Source organism: Sus scrofa, chromosome 7 (genome assembly GCF_054392235.1).
Source record: "Sus scrofa isolate SSC_HxYL_T2T_F1_AM1 chromosome 7, Sscrofa_HxYL_maternal_Yorkshire_Landrace_v2.0, whole genome shotgun sequence".
NCBI classification, from domain to species: domain Eukaryota; kingdom Metazoa; phylum Chordata; class Mammalia; order Artiodactyla; family Suidae; genus Sus; species Sus scrofa.
The window spans coordinates 52,224,226-52,245,252 of record NC_139389.1 but is presented as its reverse complement, the minus strand read 5'-3'; the positions used below and the strand labels follow the sequence as shown (position 1 = coordinate 52,245,252).

Genomic DNA, 21,027 nt, shown 5'->3' with positions numbered 1-21,027 from the left:
CAGATGGGTCTCTTCTCCAGGATGTGTGAATGCCACCTTCAACTGCCCCGCCCAGTCCTTCTCCCAAACTTTGAGCTGACCGAATCCCCATTCTTCCTGGCTTTTCCCACAGTGGGTCTTAGGCGGAGTGAATACTCATTCTCACTAAATACAGAGATGCTTGCGAAAGCCAGTCAGCACCTCCCAGAGCAGACTGGTACATGTCTCAGGGAAGCTGATTACCTTGCCTTTACTGAGTCCTTGTGTCACATCCAGCCACAGCCGCACCAGGAAACAATGGCTGCCATTCACCAGATTCCTCTCACCCCAGGAAAAGCCATGAGGCTGCTTTCAGAACTATTCCTCTATTTTACCTTTAGAATTAAATTATACATATACAGACCATAAAGACTTTTCTGTAACTGCTCTCCTTTGCTTTGCATTTGGTAAACCATGGACATCCTTTCTGTATCAGCAATCATAGTGTTCCACTGTTTTATAGAGTTCTGTTGAATGGTTGTATTATATTTAATCAGTGAGTTACTTAAAATACTTAGTATTTTTTTTTATCTTTACAAACAATGCTGTGATAAACATTCCTTTTTAAATTTTATTTTTTATTTTTTTCTTTTGGGTTGCCCCCAAGGTATGTGGAAGTTCCCAGGCCAGGGGTGGAATCCACACCACAGCAACATCCCGAACCACTGCGGTAACAATGCTGGATCCTTAACCCTCTGAGCCACAAGAGAAGTCCATCATCTTTTTCTTTTTTTATATATCTAAATCTTTGTATACTTGCTGTTATACCAGTAGGAATACTTTTTTTTTTTTTTTTTTTTTTTTTGGCCATGCCCATGGCATGTGGAAATTCTTGGGCCGGGGATCGAACTCATGCCACAGCAATAATGCTAGTCGCTGCAGTGACATTGCTGGATACTTAACCTGCTGCACCACAAGGGAACTCCAGCATTTTAAGAAATAGAATTGTTGGGTCAAACGAAAATATCCTTCCCCCTGTCCCCTCCCAATTCCAGGCCTGTTTTCTGTTAACGGATATAGCATATTGCAGTGTAACATAAATCCTAATTGTATAGCTTGATGAGATTTCAAGAGTGAACCTGTATAAGTCACCAAATTAAGAATCAGAATTTGATCAGGGAGTTCCCGCCGTGGCTCAGAGGAAACGAATCCGACTAGGAACCATGAGGTTGCGGGCTAGATCCCTGGTCTTGCTCAGTGGGTTAAGGATCTGGCATTGCCATGAGCTGTGGTGTAGGTCCCAGACACAGCTCAGATCTGGCGTTGCTGTGGCTGTGGTATAGGCTGGCGGCAATAGCTCTGATTGGACCCCTAGCCTGGGAACCTCCATATGCCATGAGCACCACCCTCAAAAGACAAAAGACAAAAGACAAAAAAAAAAAAAAAAAAAAAAAAAAAAATTTGATCAGAAATCAGAAGCTGCTTTCACCCTTTAATTGCTCAAGGTCCAGCTTGAAGCAGTCTCAGACAAATACACGGCTGCTGTTACCATTGGTGTGCCTGACTTCTAACTGTACATCTAAATCAAAGACAATTTCTCTGAGACGTGAATATCCAACTTGATCTCATTACTCACATGTTTCAGAAATCAATATCCCCAACTGAACAACCTCTTCTGCTCCCAACTGCCACAGACCTGGTTTCCCATCTCAGGGAAAACTATCCCTAGCTACAGGGTTCAGAACATAGAAACCCAGGAGTCATCCTTGACCTTCGTCTCTCATCAGACCCTACAGCCACTAAGTCCTGACAGCGTCTCCTATTTAGCTCTGGTAATGGTTCACTCCTCACCATTACTGTTGTCACATTCAAATTCAAGCTAGGGAGTTCCCATCATGGCTCAGTGGAAATGAATATGACTAGCATCCATGAGGATGAGGTTCGATTCCTGGCCTCACTCAGTGGGTTAAGGATCCAGCGTTGCTGTGAGTTGTGGTGTAGGTCACAGACATAGCTTGGATCTAGTGTTGTTATGGCTGTGGCGTAGGCCAGAGGCTATAGTTCTGATTTGACCCCTAGCCTGGGAACCTCTGAATGCTGCAGGTGAGACCCTAAAAAGACAAAAAAAAAAAAAAAAAAAAAAAAAAAATCCAAACTAAATTTGGATAATATCGCTCTCTCTCTTTCAGATAATCTCTTGCTTAGACTTATTCTAATAACCTCGCAACTGATTTCCAAAGAGAATAACACTCTGCTTAAAACTCTTCAACCGTATATATGTTACAATGAAGAAGTTCCTTAAATTAGCACTAAGGCTCTTTGCTGATCTAGCTCTTTCCTACTTCTCGAGTGTCTTTCTCTTCTCCTTGCCTTTCTCTCCTGACTCCAGAAATTGTTCCACATATTCCTTAACAGGGTGTTGAAAGTTGAATAATCATATCTAACATGACTATCTGGAAGATGAAAGTAAAAAAATAAGGTTATATGGTGGAATTTGGTGGGAAAAAAATCCCGCCCCCTACCGCAAACTTCAAATGGAGTCTATTGTTGGGGTGGGGACAGAAAATTCAGAGAGCAGTTAAATAAAGCAATGATTGCCTCTGAAGAGTTCCAAGTGGCTGGAGAGGCCAATCAGCATAATAGTTAACAATACAGGCTTCAGAATCTGACAGACTCAGGCTCTGATTATGACTTAACAATCTGCATAACTTTTGATGAGTCAGAGCCAGACTTCCCACAAGTAGATTACACACGCACAAACACATGCACACTTTTACACACATAAATATACATAAAATTTGGCACAATTACCAGCACATGGTTAAATGTTAAGTAAACAGTAGGCATTTGATTTTTAGAAAGAAAAGAAGGCATAAGGACGTAATAATGACGCTCTGTACCACGTGGGAATAACCTATGGTTAATCAAAGCTGAAGATAATGAGTATCCCTGGGGCAGAACGAGACCACATTCTCCTAAGAGATTTATGGACTCTAGTTACTTAGAGCTCTTCCCTCTGGCACCAAGGATAAGTCTCTAGGTAACCTAACCACTGGCTCAGGATGACCTCAGTATAATTCACTCCAAAGAACTGTCTTTATTAAAATGAAGCTCTCCTTCAGCCAACTGGTTTGCTTTTCTCTGAATAAATACCTAAAATTTAGATTTCCTCTTATCTTTGTACTTGGAATTCTGTGACCTCCATGGGAGAAGAAACCACTATTTCCTATGTAACTAAGAAAACTTTAACCAGACTAGACAAATCCAACCCCTGTGTTTGTGCCTGCTTTTATTGCAGATGCAAGAACACAACTTGTGTTGTTTCTCTCTTCTTTTACTGTCCTTGAAAGATACGCACACACAAGCGATAAGACCCTAAATTAAAAAAAAAAAAAAATTCTAACAAGGATAAAAGACTAAGAGGGTATTGATTTTATTATGTTATCGTTTACATTTCCTTTACAAGAAAAGACAAGTGGTTTAGTGAAAAAAGTAGGTTGAAATCAAAATACAACATTCTGGCTCAGCCTCTAGCAGTGATTATTGATATAACCTTAAAGAAGTCATTTATTTTCTTTGGTCCTCAGACCTTCATATGTAATGAGAGAATTAGCTTATGATCTTATCAAAATTCTGTGAGTATGTACATAGGCATGTAGAAACATGAAATATGTATATATGTGTATATATGTTTATAGTTACACCACACACCTGTATATGCATCTTAGTTTCTCATGAGAAAGCAGATTATCAACAAGGGGGCTGGAATAGGTGACAGGTAATGTTCAGTCCTAGGCTGATATCACTGATTTCTAGCTTTTAAAATGTCCATATTCTCCTTCCTTCATCCAAGGCAACTGAGAAATGGAAACTTGATAGAAATACAAATTCTAAGGCCTGACCTCAGACTTATTGAATCAGAGACTGTGGGGGAGAGAGAGGCTCAGCCATGCGTGTTGTATCCTGCCTTCCAGGTGATTCTGAAGTGCATTAAATGTGAGAACCGCTGCCTTCAAACATACCCAGGGAAGAACTAGAGGCTGGATTCCTAGGCGGAAGGGGAGAGATAGTGATTAAAGGGGAAAAGAAGCAGGCTATTCTACAGAGAACTTGGGTCAGAGACTGGAGGAACAGAGTTTGGGGAGACAGGATACTAGTGGCACAGGAGCATCATTTATAGTCGTAAGGAACTGGTGTGGTAGTGATAGTACAGAACAGAAGCCCGAGCAGCAACAAGAAAGCAGTAGCCACATGCTCCCTTGTTAAATCACTTGCTCTCATGTAGTCATTTCTGCTCCTGTGCTAAGATCTGCTGACTCTAGAACCCTCTTTCTGCAGAGGATCCCTAAGGAGGATAATTACCTTGTTTTTAGCCACAACTGTCTCTGAGCCCTAGAGGCATTACTATAGAAACCTGAGTCAGGGAGAGGTAGGGATTCTCAGTCTAATCCTGCTTGCCTTCTCCAGGTGCTTTTCAACAATTTAAGATTCTCCTGATTCTAGTTTTAATTTTTCCCTCAAGGGCAGCTAAGGAATGTATGTTCAGGAATGTACCATGGGTATGTTAGGAGCAAGGAAGACAATTCCTGGAGTTCCAATGGGCTAGGGGCGAACTTGCCCAGAGAAAGTTGCAGGTGTGAGAATAAGTCTAAAAAACCGACAAGGCAGGAGCTCAGCATGCAGGCTCTTCAAGAGGCGGATGGAAGCCTCATTGTCATCCCAGAAGTTGCCCTGGCAGGGCAATCCCTGGCTTTGCAACTTCCTGACCAGCGTGAGGGCCACTAGCCTGTTATACCCCTTCCTGCGATGCTCTGTCAGGGTGTAGCCATGACACATAGTGGCAAACTGGTCTGTGAAACTCCAAGAGACTGGGTTCCCCTTGTCATCACGGACACACATACTGGGGAAGCAGGAGATGAGCTTGGCAATGCACCGGCGACACTGCTCGTTGCCTCCCCGGGACCAAGTCTGGTTGAGCAGATCAGCATCAGCAACACTCAGACAGCTTAGCTTCAGGGAAAGACTCATTCTAGAAGGAGATGACACAGAAGAAATATGAACTCATGATCACGTGACCACAAACAACACCTTCTCTTTGGACACTGATTCAAAATGAGAAATCACTCCAGAGGAGTTCCCTTCGTGTCTCAGCAGTTAATGAACCTGACTAGTATCCATGAGGACTCAGGTTTGATTCCTGGCCTTGCTCAGAGGGTTAAGGATCCAGCATTGCCATGAACTGTGGTGTAGGTCGCAGACGTGGCTCAGATCTGGAGTTGCTGTGGCTGTGGTGTGGGCTGGCAGCTGTAGCTCCAATTCAACCCCTAGCCTGGGAACTTCCATATGCCATGGGTACAGCCCTAAAAAGCAAAAAAAAAAAAAAAAAAAAAAAAAAAAAAAAAAAAAAACTCACCCCAGAGATAGTGCCCAGCAAATACCAGACTATTTTCAATGAATTAGAACACATCACTCACCACTTAGCTTTTAAGATTCCATTTTTGATAGGACAAAATACTCAGTAAAGTCTTTTCTTTGAATTTTCTGCCCACTTTTTACTGTCCTCAGACTAGATTAAGGCAAGTATTTCATTTTTCTGTAATTAATAGAAAATCTTGTTCTTATTAAGTCTTGCGTCTCTTGACAGCCTCTCTGAAACCTTGAATTAAGTTCAGATTCTTGGGCCCCCAATCTTTTCCTTGGTAAAAGAAAATATTTTAGGATAGAACCTCTACCTTTTTGCATCCATGGCCAGAGAATATACATTGCTTAAATGCTAGCTCTTCCACACATTTCCCTAAAAAATCTGAGAAAAGGTTTTAAAACCTATAGCATTAAGATTTTTTTTTTTTTTTAAAAAAGGAGTTCCCATAGTGGCTCAGTGGTTAGTGAACCCAACTAGTATCCATGATGATGTGGGTTCCATCCCTGGCCTCACTCAGTGGTTTAAGGATCCACTGTTGCTGTGAGCTGTGGTGTAGGTTGCAGACTCGGCTTGGATCCCGAGTTGCTGTGGCTCTAGTGTAAGCTGACAGCTATGGCTCCGACTGAACCCCTAGCCTGGAAATCTTCATATGCCTCAACCTAACTTTCTCTCATTCTGGAAGTTATCAAGGTCATAAGACCATCCCAAGTTAAGAGCCTGGTACTGTCATTCTCCCTATGACCTTTATAATGTACAAGTTTGTGTTTTCTTTTTTTAGTGCTTCTGCAGTGTTAGCTCACGTTCCAGGCATTCTGTGGACTCTGGCCCTGGGTCAGTCATCTAACTGCTAAGCAAGGGGTGCAAAATAAATATATACATGCAATAACTGGCTTAATAGGACTTTTAATTTACTTCTTAAAAATAAACTTTAAAACAATGTCAAAGAAGCCTCAGACAGAACTGTCACTGCAAACAAAAATGCTTCTAAGGCACATATTCCAGGAGTGATACTAGAGACTACGACCTTGTATGTGAAGGCCAAGGACCCAAAATACACATTTAGGTAATGACTTAGGTGTTACAGACACATTGTCATACTTCCTCTGCAGAAGGGAGAAAATTCAAGTCAAAATCCGGTTTTAAAAAGCCCAACTGGGGGATAAAGAAAATAGCAGTAACAAGCAGCTTGGGCTCAGATGGCAGAAGTGATTGAGAATTATTTGGGGGAGGAGAATGCCTAAGAAATGAGTTTTCTGTGTATTCTGTGAAAATATAGGACGCCTGAGTTCACCTATTACTCTGGGCAAAGACACTGATTTGATTTTGCAGGAAATTATGAGCAGTCAGGCAGAGCAGAAAGGGAGAGAGTCCACACACATACGCATACACAAAGACACAGTCAGTGACCCAACTCCAAGGTACCAAAATACTCCTTAATGATACTAAGCACTCAAGGAGTTCCCATCGTGGCTCTGGTTAACAAACCTGACTAGTATCCATGAGGATGCCGGTTCCACCCTTGGCCTCACTCATGGGTTAAGGAACTGGCGTTGCTGTGGGCTGTGGTGTAGGCTGGCAGCTACAGCTCTGATTCAACCCCTAGCCTGGGAACTTCCATATGCTGTGGGTGCTAAAAAGACCGGAAAAAAAAAAAAAAAAGATATGAAGTACTCCATTACTGCTATTTGTACTTTCATAGCAGTAAGTTCCCCCCACCCCACCCCAATGCAGAAAATCGGTTTTACCTACAGGGAACTGGTGTCCAGAGGAGGTGAAAGTTGAGGAAAGAAAGCAGCCTTGAAGGAAGCTAGCTTTACATCCAACTGCTTTGAGGTGGCCACAGTTTTGGAAACATCATACAGCTCGCTCTGCAGTCCTGCATGTACAAACACACTGTGAGTAATGGGAGCATTTTATTTGAAAACACAGAGAGGGAATTGGTTACAGCATTTTTGCACTTGGTATCAACACCACCACCAGTGTGCTACCCTGTATTATCCTTACCCCTGTGTATTTATCTATGGACAGGTATAGCCATTCCCTATGTGATTTTTTTTTTTTTTTGGGTGGGGGGTGGCACACTGCAGCATATCAAAGTTCCCAGGCTAGGGGTCAAATCAGAACTATAGCTGCTGGCCTACACTGCAGCCACAGCAACGTGGGGTATGAACCATGTCTGCGACTACAGCTCATGGCAACGCGGGATCCCCAACCCACTGAGCAAGGCCAGGGGATCAAACTCACATCCTCATGGATACTAGTCAGATTTGTTTCCACTGCACCATAGCGGGAACTCACCCCTGTCTGATTTTTAAACCTTATACATGACTTGCAAATTTCCACTCTGATCATGACCTTCCATGGGAATTTCTGATGGGACTGACTAACCTTTGGGACTAGCCTTTGTAACTTTTCATAGGAACTTCAATTTTTCTGACTTGTCAGATTGATTGTACACTCCTGAAGGTAAGGGACATTGTGTAACTCCCGAAGTGTAAAGAGCTGAGATCTATTTGACATGGTGATCTGACTTTCAAGATTCTCTTCCAGGCTCTTGCCTAAAGGTCCATAACAGCAAGATCAAAATATAAACTTAGCCTTGGTGACATTCAGCCTGAACTTTTTTTTTTTTTTTTTTTTTTTTATCTTTCTAGGGCCACACTCATGGCATGTGGAGGTTCTCAGGCTAGGGGTCCAATCGGAGCTGTTGCTGCCGGCCTACGCCAGAGCCACAGCAATGCTAGATCCAAGCCATGTTTGTGACCTACACCACAGCTCATGGCAATGCCAGATCCTTAACCCACTGAGCAAGGCCAGGGATGGAACCTGTGTCCTCATGGATGCTAGTCAGGTTCACAACCACTGAGCCACGACAGGAACTCCCAGCTCATCCTGAACTTAACTCACCCAGAGCCCACTCATTTGTCACAGCTATACTGTATTATCTATAAACCTTTATTCAGTAACTGTTGTAGACAAAGCACTGGGCATGGCTTCACCATGAGCCACAGGGATGGCATGGTCTCTGTTCTGACAGCGCTTACAGCATGGCAGGGTGGCTCCTCTTTACTTGGAACCAACTTGCTCTGCTTCTCCAAATCCCCATGTGCTCTGTCCTTTCCAGTCTGGCTCCTGAGTGACAGCATCCTCTGGAAATGGACCTTCCCACTTCCATGTTTGTCTAAAGGCTTGCTTCCTTCTCCCAGGAAATCACTTCCTCTCGAAGAAAACAGGAGTGGAAGGTTGCAGTGAACCCAGACTCTGCTCTGAGCCCCAGCTCCTCTCTCAGCGAGTTAAGTCAAAGTAAAGATAAGCAGGTCTTCAAGCTAATGCTGTTAACATCATGGATGCTGTGGCTAGCACCCCATATTATAACATTAAATTACATCTAAGTCGTACTAGGTAGTGCTACCAAAGGTGTGAAGGGTATTTCCAACAGGATTTCTTCCTCCTAAGTTAGATGGAACCAAGTTCTTTCTAAAAGTCAGCCTAGTGTTTCTAAACAAACAAACAAACAACTTTTAGGAGGTCCCGTTGTGGCTCAGAGGGTTAAGAACCCAACTAGTATCCATGAGGATGTGGGTTTGATCCCTGGCCTCATTCAGTGAGTTAAGGATCCAGCATTGCCACAAGCTGTGGTATAGGTCACAGATGCGGCTCGGATCATGCGTTGCTGTGACTGTGGTGTAGGCCAGCCGCTGTAGCTCCAATTGAATCCCTCGCCTGGGAACTTCCATATGCTGCTGGTGCGGCCCTAAAAATAAAATGAAAAATAAAATGAAAAATAAAATGAAATAAAATAAAACAAAACAAAATAAAAAAGATGTAACAGAGAAAACTGCATAAAATGAAGGCATAGCTTAATTATCTATATTTTAATTACTACTAAAGCCACAAGATAGAAATTTACCAGCCAGCTTCTACTTATCACTCTCCCAATCTCCCCATCACAATTCCATCTCTCTGCTCTAAGAATTACCACCCCTAATTGCTTTTAAGATCATTTTCTTGTTTTCTTTAGAGTTTTATTATTCAAGTCTGCATCCTTAAATGCTACAAGTTGATTGAGCCTATTTTTTTATCTAAATTTTTCAGTCTACAGGTTTTCTTTCAAATCCTACCCAGCTCCCCCTTTTAGACGTTTTTTGTTGCTGTTGAAGAATCTGGTTGTTTGCTGGGTAGAGCTCCCAGCGTCTGGATTTTGCTGAGTTGTGGACCATATCCTTCTGTCCATGGAGAGGGTATCACTGTATTTATTTATTTATTGGTCTTTTTAGGGCCTTACCGGCAGCATATGGAGGTTCCCAGGCTAGGGGTCTAATCGGAGCTATAGCCTCTGGCCTACACCACAGCCCCAGCAACATGGGATCTGAGCCGTGTCTTCGAACTACACCACAGCTCACGGCAACACCAGATCCTTGACCCACTGAGCGAGGCCAGGGATCGAACCCACAACCTCATGGTTCCTAGTCGGATTCGTTAACCACTGAGCCACAATGGGAACTCCTGGGTATCACTTTAACAAGTGATTTTCTCCTTTCTCACAGGAGACAAGAATCTCCCTTTATCTGACTGCTGTTGTCCACCCTACCTCCTCAGAAGAGGAGGAGTTGTTAATTGGATAAGCCAGAACTCAGGGCATTCATTGGACTGGTAACCAGTGGACAGGCCTCTGGAATCTTCATGGCCATGCTCATGTTGACAAGCTCTCTCATTCATGAACTGAGCAGTTAGCAGAAGAGCCTGGTTGGTCTGGGAACTGTACATTTTTATTTTTTTAAAACTCCTGTCCTCACACAGGAGTTTAGCTCCTCTGAGTAGGTGAGTGGAACCCTGGTTTAGTATTGTTTATGGATGGGTGCTGCAACTGAAAAATGACAAAAGTGGAGTTCCAGGCATGACTCAGTGGTAACAAACCCAACTAGTATCCATGAGGATGCAGGTTTGATCCCTGGCCTCACTCAGTGGGTTGCTGTGGCTGTGGTGTAGGCCAGCAGCTGTAGCTCTGATTCAGCCTCTAATCTGGGAACTTCCATATGCTGTGGGCGCAGCCCTAAAATGCAAAAAAAAAAAAGAAAGAAAAAATAAAAACAAAGGCATTGCTATGTAGGGTGTGCTGTTGATCTGAACACCCAATATTTCACCACCTGAAGCCTGTTCTATCCAGGCTGTCCAACTAGCAGTGGTGACTGAGCCTATACCAGGCAGAAAATAAAAGACTGAGTATATACATGGCAGGTGATAGGCTTGTTGAGTTGCTCATGATTTAGGGATGTTGGGAAACAGCACCTTCTTAGGTGTTCTGCGTAAGAACAGTAAAGACACCCGTGACTTCTTGGGTATCAATGTTCTAAGGAGATCAGTTCTTACCACAGAAGCCCAGAGCTGAGACCACATCTGAAGCCAAGAGGAACGCCTGCCCTGCCCTATGACGGATTTTACCCTCCAGCTATACGAGGTGCTATCATTCACATCTGTACCTGCCAAACCCTCAGGAAGGATGACTGGATCCATTTAAATGATTGTAACTCATGACTATCTGTTCAGCCTTCTGAAAAAAAATATATTGGCTATTGCAGGGATGTTCTTGCCATATGGATTCAGGTGATTTGAGGATATAAACCAACAGCACCAAAATCTATCCAATTACTGCCATGATTTTTCACATCAAAGGAGGAGATATGCTCATTTTCATGTTAATGTGGTTGAGAAGTTTTTGTTTTTTTGTTTTTTATGACTGCACCACAGCCACAGCAATGTGGATCCTTAACCCACTGAATGAGGCCAGGGATTGAACCCACATCCTCATGGACTCTGTGTCTGGTCCTTAATCCACTGAGCCACAATGGAAACACCAGATTTTTCTAAATTGGCTCAGTGAAAGGGAGAACCATGTCTCACTGCTAATAGGCATAACTGGGGTGAATGTGTAAAAGGGCAGATAGAGTCTAGAACTACTTCTAGAAAGTCTTTCCAGGCATTTGCAAAGGGTTTTATGCAACATCCCAAATCTTTGGGTTATGAATTTGTATTAGTCACTGTAGGTGGACAGAAACTTTTCTTGTGAGAGGGCTTCAGCTGTTTCTGGCTGAAAAAAAAAAAATTAACACACTTCCTATGTCTAGCTTGGGGATTCTGACCTTCCCTGGCAAATGATTAAGGAACTCATTATACCCAAACAGTTACAAACAGTAACCTCATTGCTTATATCAATCCCTAATCATTACAAAAAAGTTGAGAGAGTAAGGGATACACTGAAGCTGAAACTGTCCATCCAGACAATCAGAATTCTTAATCTGCTTCCATCTTGGCCTGAAGTTCTTCCAGCAGCATCGATGGCCATGAAATTATCTCCTTGGAACTCATGTGTACTCTTTCCTGATAAAATCATTTCAAGATCTCCTATGTCAATCAGTTGAATATTTCTTTCCAGAATCATTTGCTTTAGAAAGAAGAAAAGGTTTACCTATTGGCTTAGACTTTAAAGATTGTTGTAGGAAATGGTTAGGAGTAATAAGGAAAAAATATACTGTGATACTCACTGACATCCATATTACAGTAATAGTGGGGGGAAAAATGTCACTTAAAAGCAGCCCTTGGGAGTTCCCGTTGTGGTGCAGTGGTTAATGAATCCGACTAGGAACGATGATGTCGAGGGTTCAATCCCTGGCCTTGCTCAGTGGGTTAAGGATCTGGCATTGCCGTGAGCTGTCGTGTAGGCTGCAGACACGGCTTGACTCCCGAGTTGCTGTGGCTCTGGCGTAGGCCGGCGGCTACAGCTCCGATTAAACCCCTAGCCTGGGAACCTCCATATGCTGTGGAAAGCGGCCCTAGAAAAGGCAAAAAGACCAAAAATAAAAAAAATAAAAAGCAGCCCTGTGTAAATGGCCTCTGCTTACCTTAAGGGCTAAACTTTATAAGAAGTAAAAATAAGCATTGTTACAAAACTGGAATACGTAAGCTGTAAATATACAAAATGCATATATATGTATTTGTGCCTGTGTGTGTGTATATATATATATGTGTGTGTGTGAAATGTATGCCATATTTATTTATCTGATTGATATGAAAAAGAGAATAAAAAGCCTGCCTAGTGTCTTGCACTCGACCCACCTTGTATTTGAAAGACTTGGTCCCAGTTGATAACACCTTGCTCTTCCAGTAGCTGCTGGTAAGCTCTGACATCCTTGTAGAACACAGCATAGGCGTTAGTATAATGGTCCAGGTTATCTGTCTCAGCCTGGGACAGAAATCACAATCACAAACATATGAAAGCACAACCTCTAGATACTCAAATCCTAGATAGATTAAGTACCATTAGCTATGGGCATCTAGACAATTTCCATCACCAAAACGTAGCCACATATAAACATGGCTCAGAGGGAATACACTATAGTGAGAGAAAGAACAGACATTTAGAAACTTTGATTATTTCTTCTGTTATTATGGCGCTCTGAAAACATTTATTTCAGGAGTTCCCGTCGTGGCGCAGTGGTTAACGAATCCGACTAGGAACCATGAGGTTGCGGGTTCGGTCCCTGGCCTTGCTCAGTGGGTTAACGATCTGGTGTTGCCGTGAGCTGTGGTGTAGCTTGCAGATGCGGCTCGGATCCCGCGTTGCTGTGGCTCTGGCGTAGGCCGGTGGCTACAGCTCCGATTTGACCCCTAGCCTGGGAACCTCCATATACCGCGGGAGCAGCCCAAGAAATAGCTACAAAAAGACAAAAAACAAAAACAAACAAACAAAAAAAAACATTTATTTCACATTTATCTAGGACTTTATTTGTTTATAAAAATAAAAAGGGCATAACTCAGTGGATCCACCTACAAAATCAAACTGAACTTTCAGAACTTTCCTACTGTGGTCAGAAGAGCACATCTTTGATCACCTAAGCCTCTCTTTGGTATCAGAGGAAGAGTGGGAAACGTGCTGTTTTTTTCAATCTTATCCCATATTTACCCACATGACCAAAGTCAGGGGGCATTAGGAAAAATCAATCCAGCAGAAAAACTCATCTGTACAAGCATGTATGCTTCTTGTTTGTAGGCATTATGAAACACTAAAGAGATACTCTATTGAACACATTTTTTTTTTCTTTTTTTGGCTGCACCTGAAGCATGTAAAAGTTCCTGGACCAGGGATCAAACCTGAGCCACAGCAGCCACCAGGGCCACAGCAGTGACAATGCTGAATCCTTAACCCACTGAGCCACCAGGGAACTCCTGAACCCATTTAGTCTGGAAGTATCCATAGGTCTAATACTCCAAAGCCAGTCAAATAAGAAGCTAATGGTAAAATACATAGCTTGTTAAGCTGTGAGGGTTACAATATACCATTTACCTAATCTTTTCTCTTCAGCTGATGCCAAATCTTATTTTCTTTTTTCTTTTATTTTTTGGCTTTTAAAAGTGTACCTCTTTCTGCCGCCGGGTGATGACAGCTTTGAAGTTGGGCCATGAATCCAATACCACTTCCTTTTGAAAGGGATTCCCACGATTTATGTTCATCACTGCTCCATAAACCTGAGCCAAAGAACCCAGAGGACATGCCAATCACATTACTATTTCAGTTGCATACTACCATTTTCACTCCTCATTCTACTGCATAATCATGGCCATGAGGGGAAATTGGAAATATATACACATGTATACACAACACATACACACATTAAAAACGTCTCCCTCTTACTTCATCGGCACACGTGAAAACTGGTAAAATGTCTATGAAAGCATATGAAAATTCTCCCTAAATTTAGTTTTTTGCAGCATGATGGTGAGAGGTACCAAACCAATAGGCTTACTAGATGGGGCCTGGCACACAAATCTGCCATAAAAACCGAATGAATCAGAATCTGATGTATGAATTTAGGGCTCATACATCTTTTAAAAGTTCCACAGAAAGTTTTTTTTTTTTAATGTCTTCCTTTTTTCTTTATTTCATTTTATTATTTATTTATTTATTTATTTATTTTTGGTCTTTTTAGGGTTGCACCCTCTACATATGGAAGTTCCCAGGCAAGGGGTCAAATCGGAGCTGCAGCTCCCGGCCTATGCCACAGCCACAACAATACCAGATCTGAGCCACGTCTGTGACCTACACCTCAGTTGATGGCAATGCTGGGTTCTTAACCCACTGAGCGAGGCCAGGGATGGAACCCACATCCTCATGGATATCAGTTGGATTTTTAACCTGCTAAGCCACAACAGAAACTCCAGCCATAGATAATTTTGAGGCACAGCTGCTTTTGAAGTTTATTACCTGAAAATCATCTGTGAAATATAACAATTCCTTCAGCCCTGAATTACAGTTAATCACTTGAGAGTGAAAAGCATCACTCCCTGGGAACAAAAAGGCCAAAAACACCCCCAGCATTTCAGATTTGATGGAGCAAGTTCCTATAAGCTTTTCCTGAGGATTGTAACTATGCCTCATTCATTATTAAATTCGAGGAGTCTGAGGGAGCTGATCAAATGCTTGTTGACAAAACCATGCTGAAGTCATACTAGAGTGCTATTATATGATCTTTCACATTTTTTACTCCACTAAGAATCAGAGATGGAAAAAAAAAATGGAGTTCCCATCATGGCTCAGTGGTTAACAAATCTGACTAGGAACCATGAGGTTGCAGGTTCGATCCCTGCCCTCACTCAGTGGGTTAAAGATACAGCTTTGACATGAGCTGTGGTGCAGGTCGAAGATGCGGCTTGGATCCTGCATTGCTGTGGCTGTGGCATAGGCTGATGGCTATGGCTCCAATTGACCCCGTAGTCTGGGAACCTCCATATGCCGCAAGAGTGGCCCAAGAAATGGCAAAAAGACCGAAAAAAAAAAAAAAAGGAGAAGAATCAGAGATGTCTGTGCTACAAAATAACTTTCACAGGTTCTATGTGTACTCCCAGAGAAGAGAAAGTTGTGGTCACAGGTGAGCTGAGCTACAGGCCAATGTTCACAGCAGCATTTTCCTAATATTATAGACGTAAGCTGGAAACAATCTCCATCTCCAGCACCACGGATTAAACAAATAAATGGTGACCTATTCAGACAGGAACCACAAAACAGCACCATGGTGTTCAGCCAAAGAAGCTAAACCCCAAAAGGTACTTATTGTGTGATCCAATTTATATTATATTCAAAGACAGGTTGAACTAAATGATGACTTTAGAAGACCAGAGAGTAGTTACTTTGGGGGAACTGGGAAACTTTCTTGGGGACAGGAAAAGAGCATGGGGGCCGGGGGGGGGGCGGCGGTGTGGCAGGGGGGAGGTTGGGCAGGGAGGAATGGCATCAGAAATAATGTTCTTTTGTCTTTCTTTTTCATTTTGGGCCACCCTGAGGCATGTGGATCTCCTGGCCAGGGATCAGATCCAGGCCGCAGTTTTGACCTAAGTCACAGCTGTGGCAACTCCGAATCCTTAACCCACTGCACCCAGCTGGGATCAAACCCGTTTCCCAAGACTCCCAAGAGGCCACTGGTCCCATTGCAACCCAGCGTGAGCTCTGGGAGTAACATTCCTTTTTGGCTAGAGTAGGGGTTCCACAGATATTTGCTTTATGAAAATTCGTTGAGCTGCATCATTATGTTATATGCACTTTCTAGTGCTACACCCTCAAAGAAAAAAATTTAAAATTATAGGGGCTACATCATTACCTTCTTTATCATCTTAATTCAAATCATTCACCTCAATGCCCAGAACATTATCCAATACTCTTCCATCTTTTTTTTCTTTCTTTTTTTTTTGGTCTATTTAGGGTCACACCCTCGGCACATGGAGGTTCCCAGGATAGGGGTCTAATCGTATCTGTAGCTGCCAAGTTAGGCCATAGCCATAGCAATGCCAGAGCTGATCTGAGTCCTTAACCTACACCACAGTTTACGGCAACTTGGCATCCTTAATCCACCGAGCGAGGCCAGGGACCGAACCTGCGTCCTCATGGAAACTCCAATGCTCTTCTATCTTACCCAAACTGGGACCTCACTCAAATCTTTTCATAGACTCTATCTTTGCAAGTCTGGCTAAATCTAACGTGTAACAGGGGTCACACTTAGTGAACACCCACAAACTAGAGTGACCTGGAAGGGTCATGCTTATTTTGTTAGTCATTAAATTCTGGGGTTGCTGATTTGATATATACAGAATAACACGTTTATGAAAATGGTTTCACATGGGGAAAGCAAAATCCTTATTCAAGAATGGAGCTTGTGTATGATTGATATGTTCACTAGGGTAAAAGGAAAAAGTTCTTTACAATATTCAGGTTCTGGGAAAAAACCCCTCACTTGTTTTTAAAAGATTGGAATCAACTGAAAGATTTATCAGCAGTCAAAAGGAAACCTTCCCAATAACTGATTATCTAAAGGGTGAGGGTTAAGAGGAGATGAGAAGTGTCTAGGGGGAAGTGAAAGATGCTGGAGAAGTGAGCAGTTAGAGCTGGTGAAGGAAATTTGGAGGGACATTTAATCCCGTAAGCAGTAAAGTGGGATTAGAAAATACACAGCCATAAGCTCCAACAGATGGAGGAAGAGTGAACCACAAAACTATCTTACCTTCATCTGCCTTATTCTCTAAAGGACATAGTGTATACTAAAAGGGTATTTTGAAACTATGGTCAAAGAACACAGCTAGGCCTTGTATAACGATGCAATAATCCCAGGTCGATAAATAGATCCAGGAATAAAGAGAGTCGGCGTATGAAAAATGAGAAATTGGGAATACTGAGTAAAATAGTTATTAAAGAGGAGATTATACAAGGAAGGCATTGTTTGTGCCTACATATTTCATTTCCTTAATTCTTATTCCAAGTAATGTAATGAGAGCCAAACATTTCAAAAGCACACTCAATTTGGAATCTGATAACCTGGATTTAAATCTGAACTCTAGCACTGAGAAATGGGGAAGTAATTTAGGGGTAGCATCTGTAAAACTATAATATAAATATCTGCCAATTCCGAGGTTTTAATATTACAGAGGAACCATGAAAGGGATTGATTAGTTTTTTATGAAGCTCAAATGAGAGAGTGTGAAAGATTCTTTTTTTTTTTCTTTTTTTGCTGCCCCGTGATCCATGGAGTTCCTGGGCCAGGAATCAGTTCTGAACCACAGTTGCGAGCTAAGCTGCAGCTGGAACAAAACCGTATCCTTTCACCCACTGCACCGGGCCAGGGATCTATCCGGTCCTTCCGCAGCAACCGGAACCGCTGTAGTCAGATTTTGAACCCATTGTTCCACAGCGGGATCTCCAATTTGGTACTTTTAAAATTATAAGATCCCAAATGATCACTCAGAGTTTCCCTACTATCCATGAGACAAGATGGTCAGATTAATCCATCCAGTAGGTGCCCTAGAGGACTTTAGATCACTTTTGTTCAAATTTTAGTGTAAATAAGGACTATCCAGGGTGTTTGTTGAATACACAGGTCCCTGACATCTGTCTTCAGAAATTAAGATTCATTCTCTCTCTTCTGGGTTATTAGCATGCCACTCACATTTGAAAACCCCTGCTATTGGGCTCTTTCTTTGCTTAAGAAACTCTGACTTCAAAGACAATTTCACTACATTCTGCATTTTTTTCTCCATGTACTTAAAATATTTCCAATCTTTCACTTCTTTGCAAAGTCATCTTGCACAGAAGTTCTGAGTTACCGCAGACCCTTACTGACTTTAGAGAACTCAGCATGTAGAGGCTTGATGATCAACAAAAGCCACTGAAAAAACCTGACAAATAAAAATCTCGGAATAAACAGAAAATTATTTTTATAGAAACCCCGTAAACTTCAGTTCCATTGTTTACCTAGGTTTTATCCTTACCAGCAGCGCCACCCAAAATACCCTTCCAAATGTTTGGAATTCAAATTTACCTTAGAAATAGTCCAGTCCTGGAGTTCCCATCATGGCGCAGTGGTGAATGAATCTGACTAGGAACCATGAGGTTGAGGGTTCGATCCCTGCCCTTGCACAGTGGGTTAAGGATCTGGCGTTGCCATGAGCTGTGGTGTAGGTTGCAGACACGGCTCAGATCCCACCTTGCTGTGGCTCTGGCTTAGGCCCGTGGCTACACCTCCAATTAGACCCCTAGCCTTGGAACCTCCATTTGCCGCAGAAGCAGCCCTAGAAAAGGAAAGAAAAAAAAAAAAAAAAAAAAAAGAGAGAGAAAGAAAGAAAGAAAGAAAAAAAAGTCCAGTCCAGCATGACCTAAGTTTTCCTAGGAGTCATCTAGAATAACTTTCAAAACCATCACTATCTGGGCTATAACCATAATCCACTGAATCCATTTCTAGCAGGAGGAGACTGGAAAGCTGTATGTTTAACAAGTGCTCTCAGGGAATCTTGTCACCAGAAAAATTTTGGAAAGAGCTACAGTTCTGACGTGATTTCACAGAGTAATCAAAGCAAGATGATAAAACTTAAATTTAGAGTACCTTGAGTGATTCAGGAAAGTGACTCCTCAACACTTTTTCCAGGGTGAGTAATTTGGTAGAACAGTTTAGCACCAACATCTTCTCAGGAGCACTTGTTAACTCCACACCTGATTATGGATGGCAAGGCATGTGTTTACTTTTTGCCTGTTAACATTGTGAAACCACCTACCAATCCTTGAAGTCCTGCTTTCAACTCTATGTAATTCTGAATGTGAGGCTTCCTCTGGGGAGGGAAGAAACAGCGAGAGAAAGAGGCTCTAGGATGGGTCGACCAGAACACCTGGAAATGGACTGGTCACAACTGGATCCTGGGAGGACGTGAATGTCTACACTGGGTGAAGCCTTCATTATCCATGTTCGTGGTCGCAAACCTCTTCCTTCAGGACGCAAAAGCAGCTGTCAACATGTATTTGTGCTTTCTTTGATTTAAGCCAGTTTTAAGCAGCCTGAGAGCTGCATGAAGAAGGACCCAGGCTTGCTCTGAGCTGCACTGTGTCTCCAGCACCCATCGCTGGACCCTGAGCAATTTGTGAGTCAAAAGAGCTGCTTAGCCTAGAAAGAAAAATTGAAGCCAGAGCAAGGAGGGTTTTAATTATTTAGAAGTTAGAGAACTGGACTTAAGCAAATGCTCAGGTAAAAGTGTAAGGCTGCTTTTACCAGCCACAGATTTGGGTGACATGAAAATCAGAGAGACATTTTTCCCATGGGTTCCTTCACAGAGGACACTATAACTAAGAAACAACATTAGACAATATCCTTTCAGTAAAAATAGTGATGAATTTCTTAAGGATCTTTCTTTTATTAAATACAAAAATATTTTTAAAGGCCATAAAAAAGAATGCAGAAACTCTCAGAGAATGGGAGCGAGAAATAGTCTCAGAAAATATTTTTCACACGTTTTTGAATTACATTAGAAAGTCATATTGACAACTATTAACCAGAAAAGTACAAGATTAGAACGTCACATCCTCATCACTTAATTATAAATTCCTCATAATAAACATGTGTTTTTGAATAGGGAAGTAAAGGTTTGTAACGCCTTTAGCCAAAATGCTATCGTGGGAGTTCCTGCTGTGGCTCAGTGGTAACGAACCCAGACTAGTATCCATGAGGATGCAGGTTCGATCCCTGGCCTCGCTCAGTGGGTTTAAGGATCCTAAGTTGCTATGGCTGTGGCATTGGCAGGCAGCTACACCTCTTATTTAACCCCTAGCCTGGGAATTTCTGTACACAGTAGGTGCGGCCCTAAAAAGAAAAAAAAAACCTATCAATAACAGACCCACTCTTGGAAGTCTTCATCAAGAAAAATAATTATACTCATATAGGTTTAAGGAACTGACGTTTCTTTGGGACATTACCCATCAGGACCGAGCAGGGAACATAAATATTTTATTAATATTAATCAGGCAAGGAAAGCATGAACACTCTCCTAGGAGGTTTCATTCTTATAAATAAAGCAAGGGAGCTCTGTTTTTATGGTGTAATGCACCGTTTATAATACAGTGGCAGATGTTTGTTAACAAGGAAATAAATAACAATTTTTAAAACCCTTGAAATCCAGTGCTAGGGATTACTTTTCAGATGATAGGTTTCTGGTTTTGAGAGTCTTATCTATTTCTCTAGTTGTGCCCAAGTCATAATACAAATAGTTTTACATTCCACAAGGCTTATTTCCCCCCACATCACAATTTGAGTTAAAGAAAAAAATACCAAAATACAACCCCAATAAAATATCTCTTCCTCTAAACCTAATTATTATTCTTTCTTCCCATATACAATGTTGAATTTCAGTTCTCCTCTTTCTAGTTCTCTCATTTCTGCTTGCAATTATTACCAGTGACTGGTCATTTGTTATTTTAACGAAGAAACGCATACCTGCTGCTGAGAGTTCAGTCTGAAACTGAGGTCTTTCCCTGCGTGGCACTGCAATGGTTCCTTTATCAAAGGCTGGTTTATTCTTCAAGCCCAATTCCCTAATTAGTCCTCCAGTGGAAAGAGGAGGGAAAGAAAGACAAAGTGTTTACACCTGTAGAAAGGGAGGTGTCTATGACATCAGGTGAAAATCATCAGGAATGTTTTCTTTCCACTTCTTTCTTTCTACCACATTGAGTCTTACAGTGTAAAAGCCAACAAATACCAATCTTGATTTAGAGATGGGCATTTTCTAGACACAAGACCTATCTCTCTGTCAGGATAGCATGGAAAAAAAAAATAAAAAGGAATGAGACC

General features: G+C 42.0%; 1 protein-coding gene across 1 annotated transcript; it reads right to left on the bottom strand.

Moving 5' to 3' along the window:
* Nucleotides 1–3,375: 3,375 nt before the first annotated feature.
* GLYATL3 (glycine-N-acyltransferase like 3) lies at nt 3,376–20,750 on the bottom strand. The gene is made up of 6 exons (XM_021098810.2): nt 20,674–20,750; nt 18,799–18,905; nt 13,796–13,903; nt 12,494–12,620; nt 7,130–7,256; nt 3,376–4,987 (listed from the first exon to the last, which is right to left on the bottom strand). The coding sequence occupies exons 2-6, from the start codon at nt 18,874–18,876 to the stop codon at nt 4,561–4,563; spliced, it is 867 nt and encodes a 288-aa protein (XP_020954469.2). The 5' UTR covers nt 18,877–18,905; nt 20,674–20,750; the 3' UTR covers nt 3,376–4,560.
* Between the last annotated feature and the right edge of the window lie 277 nt (nt 20,751–21,027).